Source organism: Carlito syrichta, unplaced genomic scaffold (assembly GCF_000164805.1).
Source record: "Carlito syrichta isolate Samal-C Ts95f unplaced genomic scaffold, Tarsius_syrichta-2.0.1 Scaffold312068, whole genome shotgun sequence".
In the NCBI taxonomy this organism is placed as follows: Eukaryota; Metazoa; Chordata; class Mammalia; order Primates; family Tarsiidae; genus Carlito; species Carlito syrichta.
In genome coordinates this window covers 157,656-169,759 of record NW_007256164.1, presented here as the reverse complement: position 1 = coordinate 169,759, position 12,104 = coordinate 157,656, and the positions used below count along the sequence as shown (strand labels likewise).

The 12,104-nt window shown below is 49.1% G+C and overlaps 2 protein-coding genes across 2 annotated transcripts in view; both read left to right on the top strand.

Moving 5' to 3' along the window:
* Window positions 1-2,120: 2,120 nt before the first annotated feature.
* On the top strand, window positions 2,121-12,035 carry LOC103271992 (protein ZNF738-like). Its single transcript, XM_021718275.1, has 5 exons — window positions 2,121-2,209; window positions 5,298-5,491; window positions 8,457-8,532; window positions 10,922-11,048; window positions 11,858-12,035. The coding sequence occupies exons 3-5, from the start codon at window positions 8,518-8,520 to the stop codon at window positions 11,977-11,979; spliced, it is 264 nt and encodes an 87-aa protein (XP_021573950.1). The 5' UTR covers window positions 2,121-2,209; window positions 5,298-5,491; window positions 8,457-8,517; the 3' UTR covers window positions 11,980-12,035.
* The window catches only part of LOC110596670 (zinc finger protein 850-like), a 21,692-nt gene continuing 21,463 nt past the window's right edge, over window positions 11,876-12,104 (top strand). Inside the window, exon 1 of the mRNA XM_021718279.1 lies at window positions 11,876-11,953. The gene's annotated coding sequence lies outside the window, so the exon portion shown is untranslated. The remainder of the gene's footprint in view (window positions 11,954-12,104) is intronic.

Sequence of the window (12,104 nt, the reverse complement as noted above, 5' to 3'; positions counted from 1 at the left end):
GGACCAGTGCAATGGAGCAGGTAACCACAGGACAGATGGCAAGGGGTCAGGGGACCCGAAACCAGGGAGAGGGAACAGAGAACCAGGAGACGAAACTAGGGGACAACAGGGCCAGGGGATCAGGGGACTAAATGGAAACCAGAAGACAGGGTACAGGGTAACAAGGGCTCGGGACCAGCAGACAGATCAGAGTCCCATGGGATAGGACAGTGAAACGTGCTCTCCATAACCCATGCGGGCCTGGGGCAGGGGCCCATGGGAGGATAGCAGAAGGAGGGACTCGGGCATTCAGAGGCAACATGACAACACCAAGTGCTGGGGAGAACACGGGGCTGTGGGAACTCTCGTCCATTGCCAGTAGTTCAGTATGGTGCAGCGAGTTTGGGAGACTGTAGGGTCAGGCCTGGTGGGCTAGGCAGGGTCCCGGGAGACCTCCCAGACGCCAAGTCCACCCCGGACATGACCCCGATGAAGGGCAGGCTCGCGGTCACCCTCCCTGCCTAGGCTTTCTCCTGGTCATGGCCTCCCGTGCCCTGCTGGACCGCAGGAGTGGCCTGAAAAGACGCAGCGCTGTTCGGTGAGGGGGGCCCAGGGTGGGAGCAGGATGGAGGGCCTGCCGTCCTGGGCCCGGGCCCAGGTGGACGACGTGGGGCGGAGGCCCTTCCAGGCCTTCTTGGCTTCACGGAGAAGGACACAGGATGGTCTGTCCCCCCCGGTGGGCTCCAGCGCCAAGTCCCCTCCCAAGCCACCCTCTGGGGCAATGCATAGCAGGGCGGTCGTGGGCCCCGCCAGTCCCTCTGGGCCTTTTTCTTCCGTCTCTACTCCAAAAAGGTTCTGCTCACCGGGCGCTGACCTTGGGTTTCCCGGCCATGCCTCAGAAGGGCAGGGGGATGAGGTCCAGACCCCTCCCGGCCCCTGGCCACAGCCTCCCACACCGGCTGGAGGGGGCAGGGGCCGCGACCCACGGACGTCGGGGACATCAGCCCCCGCCCTCACCCCCATGGGGGTGAAGGAGGCTGGAGCGGTCCGGGGCGGGCGCAGAAGCCACCGAGCTGCACAGGGATGGGGTCGGCGAGTCCGTCCGAGGTGGGCCGGGCGGGGAGGAGGTGAGCTCGAGGGCCACACCGTCCCCACTTTCCAGCCGGCTGTGACCTGATGTTCCTCCCTGATGTCACCCCGCGAGGCGACACGGGGGGCAGGAAGTCAACGACCCGCAGGGCTTCCATGGGAGGAGGCGGCGCACTGACCAAGAACCACGGAGGCGAGAGTTCCGAGCATCTCCTGCGAGGGGCGCTCCACCCCAGTCCCGGGGCATGCTGGGATTGCGGTCCTCAGGCGCAGACATCAGCCAGGAGCCAGTCAGACGCCAGAGCTTCCGGCATGCCCTGCGAGGGGCGCACCACTCGAGTCCCGGGGCATGCTGGGATTGCAGTCCTGCAGCCCAGCGACCCAATGACCAGGAGCCTTTTACACGCCTGAGTTTCTAGAATGGACTGTGGGAGGTGCACAACTCCAGTCCTAGGGCATGCTGGGATTGCGGTCCCCGGACCAGGCATCAACCATGAGCCAGTCAGACATCAGAGTTCCCAGCATGCCCTGCGAGGACGCACCACCCCAGTCCTGGGGCATGCTGGGATTGCAGTCCTGCAGCCCAGCGACCCAATGACAAGGAGCCATTGAGAGGCCTGAGTTCCCAGCATGCCCTGTGAGGGGCGCCCCACCCCAGTCCCGGGGCAAGCTGGGGTTGCAGTCCTCCTGCCCAGCAATTCAACCACCAAGAGCCATTCAGACGCCAGAGTTACCAGCATGTCCTGCGAAGCACACATCGCCCTGCTCCTCCCCCGTCCCAAGTTCAGGTGCCGGGAGGAATCTCAGCCTTAAAATCCTACATGCAAAAATCCGCTTTCTTTGCCTCCCACAGCTCCGTCAGAACGCATCGCCTATCACTCAAGACGAGAGGGGTGGGACCTGGAGCTTTATCCAATCAGCGGAAGCTTAGGTTTGCACTGCCCAATCAGACGGGAGCCGGAAGTGAAGGGGCGTCTTCCGGGCTCTGATCGGGCCTTTGTTTTCTGCGCCTACACGGAGGTTGTTGTACCCGCTGCTTTCTGGTGGGGGCCTCCTTCGCTTCAATCTCTGTCGCCCTCTGGCCTGCAGGCCTTGGGAGATCCGTAGGGAGGACGCCGGGATACCCGGAAGCCGGGAGATGGTGAGTGTGCGGGCGGGTGTCCCCAGAGGGGCAAGGGGGATGGACCCGGGTGACGCGGCTGAGGCGGGATCGGCCTCCCTGTCAGCTCTGGGCCTGGACCTGTCACTTTCGGCGGCTCAGCCCAGTCTCCTCGATGCAGGGTGGGGCTGGGCCGGGACCCGGAGATTCTGTCCCTGCGGCGATCTTTCCCGCCGGAGCCCTCCAGGCGGCCTTGAGTTCCGGATTTGCGGGACCCGGCAGGGTCGTGGAGGGGATCCATCCCGCGTGGGGGGCACGTGGGGGTGTCGCGGACGCTGTGGTCCAGCCTTCGTCTCTCTCTCCCCTCCAAGGTTAAACGGCGGCTCCGTCACAGCGTTAAGGAGTCCCCTTGGCCCAACAGCGGGTCGTGAGTCCAGAAACCCCAGCCAGGACTCGTGGTGTGGGGTCCCCGGAGGGGCTGGGGGCGAAGGCTTGGCGAAGGGGCAGGAGCAAGCCGGCCACGGGCAGGGGCTGGTGGGTGACAGCCCCGCAGTCGCTCGATCTGGAATATCCAGGCGGAAATCCCCAGGACAAGTCATCAGGGTCTTTGGCCATTTGTGTCCCCAGGTCCCAACCCCGTTCTGCTCAGCGCAGCACAGTCAGTAAGTCGAGAGATGAAGTTGGAACAAGGGCTGTGACTTCTTTTAGGAGGGGCGTTGAAGATGAGGGGCTGGCATCCTAAAGACCCCTCTTAGTTTGTGTGTTCTTGTTTTGGTTTTTATCCAGGCTGTGGTGACAGAGGGGCCTGAGATCAAGAGATGGTTTAGAACTTCAGACATCTGGGCAACAACAGGAGTCCTGGAAATTTGTAATGTCTGTTTGTCCTTAGTTCGTGGTCTCCTTGTTTTTATTTTGTTTTGAGTGGGACTCTGTCGCCCAGACTGGAGGGCAGTGGAATCCTCACGGCCACCGCAGCCTGGCCCTACTGGGTTTAGGCGATCCTTTCTCAGTCTTCCAAGTAACGAACCGAACCACAGGCATGCACTACCTACTACACCCGGCTAATTTTTTGGTTTATTGTAGACATGGGGTCCTGCCAAGTTGCCTAGGGAGGTCTCAAACTCCTAGACTCAGGCAGTTATCTTATCTCCACCTTCCAAAATGCTGGGATTGCAAGCATGAGCCACTATGCCTAGCTTGTTTTTTTTGGGGGGGGTTGGTTTTTGTTTTGAGTTGGAGTCTCACTGTGTCGCCTGGTCTGGGGTGCAGCAGCACGGTCACGGCCACTGCAGCCTCGACCTGCTGGGCTCAGGTGATTCTTCTGTCTTAGCCTCCAAGTAGCAGGAACTACAGGCATGTACCACCACGCTCGGCTAATTTTTCTTGATTTATTGCCTAGGCTGGTCTCAAATCCCTGAGCTCTGGCATCCTCTTGCCTTGGCCTCCCAAAGTACTGGGATGACATGCTTGAGCCATTGTGCCCGCCCTTTTTAAATTCTTATTTAACAGAACAGTGTTAGTGCACATGCTCCCCTTTTCCCAGAGGTAATCTGGACAGCTGCATACTTGTTCCTACTTTTCAGTGTTTTAAACTATCTTAGCTATGTGCAAGCATGAACAGAGGCCAGAGACACCCCTCTAAAATTGAGTTATTTATGTTAGTCTTTTTGATGCCCAAGTGTTCTTTGACTTGACCCTGAAATAACTCTTAGAGAAAAAAAAGAGAAAAGAAAGGACAGGCAAAAATTTCATACAAGAAAGGCCTGGCTCGGGCAGGTATCTCTTCAAAATGAAAGACACTTTTTTTTTTAAAGAGTGGGTCTCAGTCTGTCGCCCAGGCTAGAGTGCAGTGGCACACTCATGGCCACCCCCAGCGTCAAACTGCTGGGCTCCGGCAATCCATCCACCTCAGTCTTCCAAGTAGCTGGAACTACAGGCGGGTGCTAGCTAATAAGAAAGACACTTTTTTGCTCTAAGCTAAGAGACTAGATATATTTTCCCAACAATTAATATGCTAAAGTGGGTGAAGCCCAGGTAACTGCCACTTTGCAAATTGACATCTCTCCAGGAGAGGAGTGGTAGTGGTCTCTTCCTGGCCACATTGTCTTTTACACCTGCTAGACTTTTCTAGTTCACAAGTTCCGGAGCTAAAAGGTAGTCTTACTGTCCTTTCTTTCTTTCTTTTTTTTGAGTTGGAACTCATAGCCACCCCAGCGTCGACCTTCTGGGCTCCAGTGATCCTTCCACCTCTGCCTTTCTAGTAGCCTGGAACTACAGACGTGTACTACCATGCCCAACTGTTTTATTTTATTGTAGAGACAAGGTCTCACCAAGTTGCCTGGACAGATCTCGAGCCTGTGGGCTCAGGCAATCCACTCGTCTTGGCCTCCCAAAGTGCTGGGATTACAGGCTGAGCCTCTGAGCCCGGCCCTTACTGTCTTTTCTATGGCTTTGGTTAGTTAAGGGGTGGTTTTCCCCCTTGTCTTTGACAGGGAAGCCAGAAGATCCTTAGTGATTATTATGCTAATCCTTAAATTGAAATGTTGACTGTCTTATTCTTAAATCTGATGGGATTTTCTTTTGATTTGCCAGAAGGTGGGCGGAGGCTGCCTGCTTGGTGTGCTGTAAAATATAATTTAAAAAATATCTGGCCTGTAATCCCAGCGCTTTGGGAGGCCGAGGTGAATGGATTGCCTGAGCCCGTGGGTTCAAGACCCACCTGGGCAACTTGGCGAGATCTCATCTCTACAATAAACCAAAAAAAAAAAAAAAATTAGCCGGGCGTGGTAGTGTGCGCCTATAGTTTCAGCTAGTTGGAAGGCTGAGGTGGAAGGATCGCCAGAGTCCAGCAGGTCGAGGCTGCAGTGGCCAGGAGCAGCCACTGCACTCCAGTCTGGGTGACAGAGTGAGACTCCAACTCAAAAAAAATAAAAATAAAAATGCCTGTTTTCTAAAGTCTACCTATGGGAAATTTATCAATGTCTTACCTGTGTTAGCTACCCTGCCTTATTTTGACATTTCACTGTTACATTCACGATTTGTTAAGTCTAAGTTTTGTCTTTCTCCAAGATAGTAATTTACAGGAAATATATTTAAGTTGATTAGGTGACTGATTTGTTTGCATTTTCAGACACATTGCTGGTCTGGAGGGGAAAAGGCAGAAATGATTCCTCTCCTCTGGATTAAGTTCCACTTGTGAAAGGAGAAAAACTATCCCAAAGGACAAGGATAACGCACCTGAGGGAGATGGTGTAAGAACCCACAAGAAGCATCTCAGGTACACGGGAGAGCAAGTTCAGTGTCTCCTGAGAAGGTGGTCACCAGGTATGTCAGTTAGCAGGACTGGGTAAGAGAACATCACAAGTCATAGGATGTCCTGACTTGACACTTCAGTCTGGCGTGTGTGTGTCAGTGAATGCTTCCCCTACCTGAGTTTGTCCCCTTTCAAAAAAATGCATCCACTTATTTCAACGCCAGTCTTTCACTAACTGTAAAATGTATTTTATCAATAGGGGTTGAAAACTTTGAAAAATTTTCAGGCATGATATAGGTTGATTTCTGGAAAAAATTAAATATCTGCTTTGAGATTCCATTTGTTAAAAACCTTACCTACCTTTTTTTTGTTTTGCAGAATGGGTGCAGTAAGATTCTGAGGACTGTTCTATTTTAGTGTAATTTCAAACAGAATACCAGGACATTACTTTGCAAATAGTACCTTGAAAAAAAAATAGGGAAAATTTTTCTATCATTTTAACTGTGGAACATCAATATGTTTTCATAAGAAAGTGTGGGCTGCAGTGGTCATGAGTGTGCCACTGCACTCCACCCTGGGTGACTGAGTGAGACTCTGACTTAAAAAAATAGAAAATGTGGTATATTAATTGGTGAATTACATACATTCATGAACACATCAGTTCCTCTTTGTTTGCAGAGTGGAGAATTTGGATAACTCTTCTGTATCCTTTTATCTGGATATCAGCTTATTGCTAAATTTTATGAGGAAAACATAGTGACATTAGCTCAAAGAGCCACATGGCCAGACCAGAGCTTAGCAAAACAATGGCCACCATAGCTCAATGAACACATGGTCTGGCCAGAGCTGAACAAAAGACAGGATGGAGGGTGACACCAGCAGATCCGAGTTCCAAGAATGTTTCACCCCAACGTCAGCTTGTTTATAGGAGGAATATAATGAGAGGTGTGTATTGGCTCAAACTGTGGATGGGCCAAGCTGTGGGTGGGTCAGAGTTGAAGGGTCAGGAAAGAAAATATTTGGTTCACAAGTGTTTTGTTATGAGCACTGGAGACAAAAATATTCACACAATTTTTTTTTTCAAGTCTCACTCTGTTGCCCAGGCTGCAGTGCAGTGGCACGCATACGGCCACCCCAGCATCAACCTGCTGGGGTCTGACAATCCCTCCGCCTCAACTTTCCAAGTAGCCAGAACTATAGGTGTGCACTCTCATGCCCAGCTTATTTTTATTTTTTAAATTGTTTTCATTGTAGAGATAAGGTCTCGTCAAGTTTCCCGGGCTGGTCTCAAATCTGCAAGCTCAGACAATTCACTTGCCTCTGTCTCCCAAGTGCAGGGATTATAGGCTGAGCCACCAAGCCCAATCAAAATTTCTTCTTCTTGTATGTTATAAAATAGGCAAAGAACTGGCTTTAATGGATTAAAATTATACAAAATCTGGGAGTCAGGTTTCTCTTGGGCAGGCTTAGTTTTAAGAGAGACCTGGAAATACCCCAGAGGCCCAGAGATCAGAATCCCACCTAGGCCTCACTTCCTGCCCCAGCCTGACCCCAGTCCACCTTCTATGCCTCTCCTAGGTCTGGCTCCACCCTGAGCTCTTGCCTCAGGATTGATCAGAGGTCAGAGTTTTGGGTGACTGCTTCTAGTCTCTCTCCAGAGTTGGTGCTTGCAATTTCTCCAAACCCAAAAGTAGATAGATGGGAGCAAGGAACGTATATTTGGGGTTTCTGTTTTTCATTAAACCTTGTGTTTCTGGAGCCCTCCCACCCGACAACTGGTTCTTCATTCTTGCAGATCCTATAGTTGCTACTCAAGTTATAAAACTGTAAATAACCGGGCTCAGTGGCTCAGCCTGTAATCACGCGCCTTTGGGAGGCTGAGGTGAGTGGATTGCCTGAGCCTGCGGGTTTGAGACCCACCTGGGTGGCGAGACCTCATCTCTACAATAAATCAAAAAATCAGCCAGGCGTGGTAGCGCATGCCTGTAATTCCGGCTACTTGGAAGGCTGAGGCTGAAGGATCGCTGGAGCCCAGCAGTTCAAGGCTGCGGTGGCTGGGAGCGGCCACTACACTCCAGTCTGGGCTACAGAGTGAGACTCCAACTCAATAAAAAAAACCAAACTGTAAATAGCAAGGATGCCAAAAAGAATGTTTATACATTATAAAAGATGTTATCTATGTATTACATGTCAAAGCTGAATTGAATTACTGTAGTAATGTGTAGTGTGATATTTATTCAAAAGATGGTGCTAATCTTTTGTTAATCAGTATGTACTGAATATTACTATTTTTTTTTTTTTAGTTGGAGTCTCACTTTGTTGCCCAGGCTGGAGTGCACTGGCACACTCATGGCCACCACAGCCTCCACCTCCTGGGCTCACACAATCCTTCCACCTCAACTTTCCAAGTAGCTGGAAGTACAGGTGCACATCCCCATACCCTTCTAATTTTTTGGTATTTTTATTGTAGAGATGAGCTCTCACCAAATTGCCCAGGCTGCTCTCAAACCTCTGGACTCAGACAGTCTTCTCACTTCTGCCTCCCAAAGTGCTAGGATTGCAGGTGTGTTTCAGAATCTGTGTCTTATGACAAAACACATAGAAAAGTGGACTCTTTCTGCACTTCTGTGTCTGTCTATGGGTGTGGTGGTAGCAGGTAAAGGATTGTGCTCATGTCTTTAAAGGCATATTCTGACCAGGTGTGGTGGCTCACACCACCAGAAATATCAGCCCTTAGGGAGATGGGAAACAAGAGGATTATTTGAGCCCAGAAGTTTGAGAGCAACCTGGACAGCATAGTAAGATCTTGTCACTTCAAAAAATTAAAAATGTTAGCTGAGAATGATAGCACATGCCTGTAGTCCCAGCCACTTGGGAGGCTAAGATGGAAGGTTTATCTGAACCTAGGAATTCAAGGCTGTGGTGAGCCATGATGGTGCCACTACACTCCTGCCTGAGTGACAGAGTGAGACACTTACTTAAAAATAAATTAATTAAATTAAACTAAAAATATAAAGGCATATTTTCTACATGTAGGTGTGACTTGTCCAGATATCTCACCTCAGGAGAAATCCAAGAAGAGGAGGAAGAGGAAGAAATGGCTGGTTCTCAGGTAAACGTGTCCCAGGTCAGGGGCTGTGTCTGCTTTTCCTACAGGATGCCATGTTTTTAGAGCTTGCAAACCTTTACTTCTCTACTTGTGATGGTTCTGCCTAATAAGTTTGTTTCAACTAGTTTCTGTTTTTCTTGTGATATCAAGGGACTCTGAGAAACACTTCTCCCATACACACCAGTGCCTTCTCTCTATTTTTTTCATCCAGGCTTTTTAGCTGCCATGAATAGTTCTCACCATGAATTTATGACTTCCAGAATTTATTGGTTGATTGAGTTGGAGTCTTACTCTTGTCACCCAGGCTGGAGTGCAATGGCCTGCTCACAGCCACCACAGCCTCGACCTGCTGGGCTTAGGTGATCCTTCTGCCTCAGCCTTCCAAGTAGCTGAAACTACAGGTGCATGCCACCATGCCCAGCTAATTTTTTGGTTTATTTTAGAGTTGAGGTCTTGCCACATTGGCCAGACTGGTCTTGAAACCATGAGCTCAGGCAGTCCTCTCACCTTGGCCTCCCAGTGTGCTGAGATTATAGGCATGAGCCACCATGCCCAGCCTGACCTCCAGAATTTAAAATGTTCCCCTGTGGCTATGGAACATAGGAAGGCATGGATCCCCAAGATTCCTGTTGAAGATGGGACAGCACCTCAGATATTAGTGAAGGATGGGAGCATCTACTATTAAAGTTTTATCTGGATGCTCCATCAGCTCCATGCAGAACATGTTTAATAAAATGCACATTTAAACAAGATGGCAGGTACTGCCCGCGATAACTCAGGAAGGTCTGAGTAAAGAATAATTAGAAGAGACGTCTCTAGGATACTTAAAAAAATACAATTTTTAAATACACTATTAAGAATTACAGAACATGGAAGATATCTGTAGTGGCAGTTCTGCATAAAATGTATGTTTCTTCATTATTAGATTCAGTTTTTGTTTGTTTGGTTGGTTGGTTGGTTGGTTTTTTAGTAGGCATCTTACTCTGTCATCCAGGCTGGAGTGCAGCGGCATGCTCTTGGCCACCACAGTCTTGGCCCATTGAGCTCAGGTGATCCTTCCTCCTCAACCTTCCAAGTAGCTGGAACTACAGGTGCATGCCACCACATCCAGCTAATTTTTTTATTTATTGTAGAGACGAGGTCTTACCAGGTTGCCCAGGCTGGTCTCAAACCCCTGGGCTCAGGCAATCCTCTAGCTTCTGCCTCCCAAAGTGCTCGGATTATAGCCATGCACCACTGCAGCCAGCTGATTCAGATTACTATTGACTATATTTTTGGCCAATGATATCACAGCACTGATGTTGTTATCTGTGTGCCTTGGCATCTGATACCAGTTTGTCCTATTACAGTTGATATTAATTTTATTCTTTGGATTAAGGTCCCTTCTTACAGATTTTTCCACTATAGAGATAACTGTTTTTCTATATTATTAATAAATACCGTGGGAATATTTAACAAAGGTCATCACATTTAATCTGGAAGGTCCCCTTTCTTCTTAGATTCTTTTTGCATATATTTGCTTTGAATAATGAAGGTTCTCAATTTTGTTTACTTGTCAGATAAGCTGAGATAAACCCAGGCTTTGCCATTTGGTGAGTGTTGGACACAGTATTCTCCTTAGGCCAGATGCATTGGTGAGCTTGTTAGAAATGCAGAAACCCAGGCCAGGTGCTGTGGCTCATGCCTGTCATCCCAGCACTTTAGGAGCTTGAGGCAGGAGGATCCTTTGCGCTCAGGAGTTCAAGGCCAGCCTAGACCTCATCTCCACAAAAATATTACAAAATTAAATGAGTGTAGTATGTGCCAGTAGTCCCAGCTAATTGGGAGACCAAAGAGTGTGACTCCTTTGAGCCCAGGAGGTCGAGGTTGCTGTGATCTGTGATTGTGCCTGTGTACTCCAGCATGGATGACAGAGTGAAACCCAACTCAGAAAAAATGTAGAAATTCAATCTTTACCCCAGATCTCCTGAATCAAAACCTGTATTTTTGTTTTGTTTTGTTTTGAGTTGGAATCTCACTCTGTCACCCAGACTGGAGTGCAGTGGCCGCTCCCGGCCACTGCAGCCTCAACCTGCTAGCTTCCGGCGATCCTTCTGCCTCAGCCTTCCGAGTAGCTGGAACTACAGGCGCACGCTACCACGCCTGGCTAATTTTTTGATTTATTGTAGAGATGAGGTCTCGTCAAGTTGCCCAGGCGGGTTTTGAACCCATGGGCTCAGGCAATTCACTCACCTCGGCCTCCCAAGCTGCAGGATTACAGGCTGAGCCACCGAGCCTGTCCAAAATCTGCATTTTAACAAGATCTTCAGTTCATTGTCGTACATATGTGATGCAAATACAGCACTCAACCTGGATCCCATACTCACTTGATAAATATGTGTTGTTTTTTCAGGGGCTGTTGACATTCAGGGATGTGGCCATAGAATTCTCTCCAGAGGAGTGGGAATGCCTGGACCCTGCTCAGCGGGTTTTGTACAGGAATGTGATGTTAGAGAACCACAGAAACCTGTTTTTTCTGGGTGAGGAGACTCTCAACATAAAATTTCTGTGCCATACTAGGGATTTTATGTCCTTCCTTTCTAGAATGTTTTCTGAGAGTTTCTTCTTTGCTTGCATGAGTTTTGGATTCCTGCTGTCAAAGAAAACTTGGTCATTTGTTGGCATAGAAAATAAAAAATAGCCGGACTTGGTGGCTCAGCCTGTAATCCCGTGCCTTTGGGAGGCTAAGGTGAGTGGATTGCCTGAGCCCGTGGGTTCGAGACCCACCTGGGCAGCAAGACCTCATCTCTACAATAAATAAAAAAATCAGCCGGGCGTGGTAGCGTGCGCTTGTAATTCCGGCTACTCGGAAGGCTGAGGTGGAAGGATTGCCGGAGCCCAGCAGGTTGAGGCTGCGGTGGCCGGGAACGGCCATTGCACTCCAGTCTGGGCGACAGAGTGAGACTCCAACTCAAAAAAAAAAAACAAAAAAAGAAAAGAAAAGAAAAAATTAAAGATGGTTCATTTTGACATGAACCTTTTCCTGTTTTGAACTGATCTGTGTCTTTCACTCTATATTAGGGGTAACTCCAGAGACTGTGGGGCATAAGATATAATTCTCTACCCCTAAAATCCAATTGCTGCCATCAATCTTTGACTCACTACTACTGAGCTAAGGACCCACAAATTTATAATTCTTTCTAAATGTTCTAAAGGTTCTGTTGAAAAACAATATTTTGGGGATTAATTTTCTAGAATCTTGTATACTGTGTTCTCTACTAAGCGCAGTACTAGATTGGTCATTAGAGAATCCCAGTAAGAGTCATGTTACTTTTTTCTAATAAAACAGGCCTTGCTGTCTCTAAGCCAGACCTGATCACGTGCCTGGAGCAAAGGAAAGAGCCTTGGAATGTGAAGAGACACATCACATTAGTCAAACCTCCAGGTAGGTGGGAGGAATGTAGCAGATGACACAGGTCGAGGGAGCAGAGCTTGAAGTGTTGTTTGGGAAAGTGGATTGCTACAATGGAAATGGTTTCTTTTTTTTTTGAGTTGGAGTCTCACTCTGTCACCCAGACTGTAGTGCAGTGGCCACT

Excerpts from the sequence above, each read along its gene's own strand:
- LOC103271992 (XM_021718275.1), top strand. Across the intron at positions 11,049-11,857 it reads CAGAAACCTGTTTTTTCTGG|GCCTTGCTGTCTCTAAGCCA; the intron begins GTGAGGAGACTC and ends CTAATAAAACAG.